This window comes from Nicotiana attenuata, chromosome 12 (assembly GCF_001879085.1).
Source record: "Nicotiana attenuata strain UT chromosome 12, NIATTr2, whole genome shotgun sequence".
Lineage (NCBI taxonomy): Eukaryota > Viridiplantae > Streptophyta > Magnoliopsida > Solanales > Solanaceae > Nicotiana > Nicotiana attenuata.
This window is the reverse complement of record NC_032000.1, coordinates 44318405-44323008: the sequence shown is the minus strand read 5'-3', so window position 1 is coordinate 44323008 and position 4604 is coordinate 44318405. Positions and strand designations below refer to the sequence as shown.

General features: G+C 38.0%; 1 protein-coding gene across 1 annotated transcript; it reads right to left on the bottom strand.

The window, feature by feature from the left end:
- On the bottom strand, positions 639–3757 carry LOC109235635. The gene is made up of 4 exons (XM_019401815.1): positions 2958–3757; positions 1847–2299; positions 1257–1569; positions 639–1036 (listed from the first exon to the last, which is right to left on the bottom strand). Exons 1-4 carry the CDS (start codon positions 3354–3356, stop codon positions 900–902), a joined length of 1302 nt encoding a protein of 433 aa, XP_019257360.1. The 5' UTR covers positions 3357–3757; the 3' UTR covers positions 639–899.

Sequence of the window (4604 nt, the reverse complement as noted above, 5' to 3'; positions counted from 1 at the left end):
GCAGGTCCTGATTGACAGTTGGATAGACCTTCCCAGCACACAAAGTCAAATATCGGCTTGGTTGGTAAGCTCCACTTCTTCGGAGTTACCAAGTCTAGACCTCAGAGTCAATTTTATATGTAAAGGTTTGATGAGTAGGTCGAGGCCCTGTCCCGACCATTGTACAACTCAGTTATCTCTAGAGGCATGTAGACGAGTCTTGTATATTTTGTATATTAGTAGATGTTCATGGGGGCTTCGTCGTCCTGCACAGTTATATATATAAGCTTTTGGGTATGTTTACCCCACATATGAGAGAGACGTTATTTTTAGATGATTCAGAATATGGTCTCATCGGCCTAAGTTGAGGATTACCCCTCCAGAGTTCACAGTTACAGAATGGTACGTTTAGGCCGAATATGGCACCAGGTGCTCTTCAGGTTTGGGGCGTGACAATAAGCTGATAACGTAATGGGGCTACATAACAGTTCGGTACTTCACTCAAAAGAATTCACTAATAATATATTTCAACATGTCGTGAATCATTTAACTTCCCCATAGGACTTAGTGATACATTGGAAATACACATAATTTATTCTTCAGAAAAAAATAAAAATTGTGCCTAATTTGCGCAATAAAGTTAAAGGTAAGAGAGCATTAAAAAAAGTAACAGTACATTCATAAAATAAGTTTTTGTCACTGAATCCATGATCTGCCTTCATTTGCATTCCAGGCATAAATCTTTCCTTGTTCAGAGAAATTAATCATACACAAGAAGAAAATTGTCATCTGTTACTGTGTAATGTGTTCAAGGTACCATACAACCATCTCATGGATCCACTTTAGAGGATCTTATAATATACATAATACAATTTCTGAGGCAACGACATAATTATAGTTTTAAATACGCAGCCAATAATTCAAGAAACTCCAACAGTTTTCCCAAGCAACCAGAGCATCAGTGTCAACTCTATCCCAAAAATTGTGTGAAGAGAACTTCTGTCTAGCATGAAGCCATAAATCGTCACTCCTGCTCTATTGTTCTCAAAATATGTCACTGCAAGAAGATGCATCAAAATAAGTCCTTTCCAACCAATTATGCATTAATACACGAGTTTAACTTTTGTGCACTGATAGTATAAAGTTTTTTTTTACATTACCATATCAAATTGATCTTCACAGGTAACTCTTTCATAGTACGCCTAGTATAATAATTATATAGTGATAATGCTCATTTTTAAAAGGAAGAACAAGGAAACTAAATGAAATCAGCATACCTAGAGCTTGTCTTTTCTGGAACGAAATTGTACTATAGGCATACGATGGGACGAATTTCGTATTATCCAATTCATCTTCTTCATCCCCAACGTCCTCTGCATCAGATGACACGTTAGAACTCGGATGAAAGTCTTGGTTGCAGGCTACTCGAGTTGCTGGAGAATTCTCAGCCTTAGCCCAATCATACGAGTCTATGGTCGCGCAGACATGCCACTTTGCAGCAAGGCTCGTAACAGCTTGTGCCTTGTGTGTAATTCTGGTTGCGCTTCGCAATAGTATCATCAGCCCAGCAAGAAGGCTGACAGAACACAGCTGCATATTAAGACCAAAATATTTAGTTCCACAAATGGACAAAGGCGATCATATTCAGAATCTAGAGTCAGTGAGTTCAAAATAAATGTGATCTTATTGTATGTATACATTTTCAATCTTTTCTTCACATATACACATAAATTCGAAAACCTGAAATAGCAACATTTTCATTTACTGCATGACATCTGCAAAAGGTAGATTTTCTCGAGCCATTTCTGAGGGAAATAGGAAGCGATAACAAATAAGAATGCCAAAATGAGATTATGAGAATCCATACCGCAAGTTCACCACTTTTATAGATATGAAGATCTGCATTTGGGCGCGTAGTCATGAGAAGAGAGGAAAATAGACTTGCTGTGATGAATATCAATGCCCACAAGATGAACACGCGGTACCTATGGCTAATAATTCTCAAGTGCCTCCTGATTCTAAGGTGCTCCCTCAACACTGATTCAACATCAGAATCCACATGGAAGAGTACCTGAGCAAAATCTTGTAGTCTGAGAATCTGAAGATAACAGATCAAGCGGAAAAGAACACACACTAGGAAGAACACCACAGTCCTATAAAGCCAGGAGGTGAGCTCCAGAATGCACGCGACGATGTTGCTCATAACGACATTGCCCAAGAAGGGGAATCGAGTTCGACCTGAGCTGTACCACCAAATCTTGTATGTGATTTCAGCAGCAAAACATGGCATGACAAAAATGAATAGGATTTTCATTGATCTCTGCATGTTAAGAAGAGAATATAAGTGCATCATATTTGCTCAATGCACAAAAAGTAATTCCTACAAATGAGCCAACAAGAATCAACATATCACATTAGTAACTAATTTGAACAAATCTGAAATGGCTGAACCTCATGAATTCAGGTTATCTCCAGACAGAAATGATTCAAATTATTTGACTTAGTTTAAAATCATAGAGTGAATACTCATGTGAATAAAAAGACATGATTCCAGACTAAACCTAACAAGGATAATTTTAGTTTCACAATGATGATATCTGCAAAATATAAAAAAAAAACAATTTATATCCTAAATTTGAAATTATATTTTTTGAGTCCCACAATAAACATGACTTGTGTCGCTCAATGAGTTTATAATTTCAGTGGAACAAAATGATAGTCAAATCTGTAGAATCAAGCCATGCTTATGACTGATAACTAATAAAGGGCAGCCCGCCCGGTGCACTAAGCTTCCGGTATGCGCGGGGTCCGGGGAAGGGCCAGACCACAAGGGTCTATTGCACGCAGCCTTACCCTGCATTTCTGCAAGCGTCTGTTTCCACGGCTTGAACTTGTGACCTCCTGGTCACATGGCAGCAACTTTACCAGTTACGCCAAGGCTACATTCCTGATAACTAATCAAGAAAAAAGAAACGTACATTAAGCTGTTGTGTGTAGCAATTTCTGACAGTCTCGCTCTCGCCACAAAGCTTGTCAAGGAACAAGAACCTCCGAAGTCCATATTTCTTGTTAAACCTTGAAAGACAGATGAATGACAGAGCAGCAACGCTGCTGAGAGACAACTGAACAACACTGTCGTACGGCCGACTGTGATCAGCATCACAGTCGGTACAAGCCAGAAGGTAATGGGAGAGCCATGGTACAACTACTGCCAGCCAAATAAAAACAAACCAAGATAAGCAAGAAGACCAAGTGTCAGATTGATCCACGCACATCCACTTGAACCACGTTCTAAAACTCCTCAATTCATCGTACATGTGCGAACCACTTCGGACTAATACTTTTTTGTTGACAAGTTCTTCCTTCTCGTCCTCCATATAACAATAACTTTATAGCAATTCACTTCGTTTTCTTTACAATAGAGCGTTGAGATTTGTGGTTGTGGTGACAACCTTGGAAGAAAGCTGTTAATGGAAATTTGAGAGAAGAGTTATATAGGTGGTTGGGGATATATAGAGGACTCAGAGCAAAGATTGTACTATAAACATCTGAAATGGCAATGAGCTGACGTTTAGACTTTATGTGAGGCATTTTGTGTATATAGAGGGGCAAGAAGAAAGGTGCAACATGGCAATAAATGAGTGGAGGACGACATTAATGGATGAATCTAGTTCCTATTCCTCACATTTCAATTTTCTATTTTACCACAAAAAGCAAGTCCAAAAGCAGTGCGAATCAAAAGGTTCTTCTGGATTCTTGCTATCAGTTGTCATTAAATGCCGTCTTGTTAATCTAAGTCCTATTGTATGTCCAACTTTTGTGCTTCTCTTTTTCTTTTATCACGTAGTTAACAGGTAAAGAGGGAAGCAAATTTTTTTTTAGTTGCGAATTTGACTTGAGCATCTACATTTAGTCAATCTCTTATTAGTGAGATTCTAATTACTAACCATTCACGGAGACAAATGGTCGTGTATCTAGGAGGAAATTTTTGATAGCTACCACCAGGAGGCGTGGTTGTGTGACCCTTTCGAGCTCTGAAAATAGAAAACTTTTTGATAAGGAACGCTTCAGCCTACCTAACGTTAACCCAAATTTATTTGACTAATTAATTTCACGATGATTAAACAAAATATCTTTAGTAGCTAAATACATTATTTTTGAGATGTATAAAGTTGTGCTCGAAGTAAAATTGTGAGGAGGGTTAGTAGGGCATGCTAACAAATTCACTGAATGACGTGTCCAAATGAAAATATAAATCATTTGTGAGGAGAAAACGAAAAAATGAAAATTGAGAAATATGGATGAGTCGGAGAAAGAGCAGTTGCGAGCAGTGGCAGAACGAGAAATGTTGTAAAGAGTATTCAAGGTTTAATATATATATCTATAAAAAAATAATTTTAAACTTCTTTACATAATATAATTTTTTATATACTCCGTATAATTTTTCGACGAAGAGTGTTCGCCTGAACACCCTTCTGTCTATGTCGCTACGCCACTGGTTGCAAGGTTAAACTTAATTAATGGATCTTGGGATTGCAGTGAAACTTTAGATAGAAGAATCCTGCTACCTAAAATCCCATGGAGCTTGTGACTTAGGGTGCACTTTTTAGTTGTCTAAACTTCCG

Coding starts and splice junctions, on each gene's coding strand:
- LOC109235635 (XM_019401815.1), bottom strand. CDS start 3,356: ATGGAGGACGAGAAGGAAGAACTTGTCAACAAAAAAGTATTAGTCCGA. Junction 2,300..2,957: donor GCTACACACAACAGCTTAAT/GTACGTTTCTTT, acceptor CTTAACATGCAG/AGATCAATGAAAATCCTATT. Junction 1,037..1,256: donor CCAGAAAAGACAAGCTCTAG/GTATGCTGATTT, acceptor ATCTTCTTGCAG/TGACATATTTTGAGAACAAT.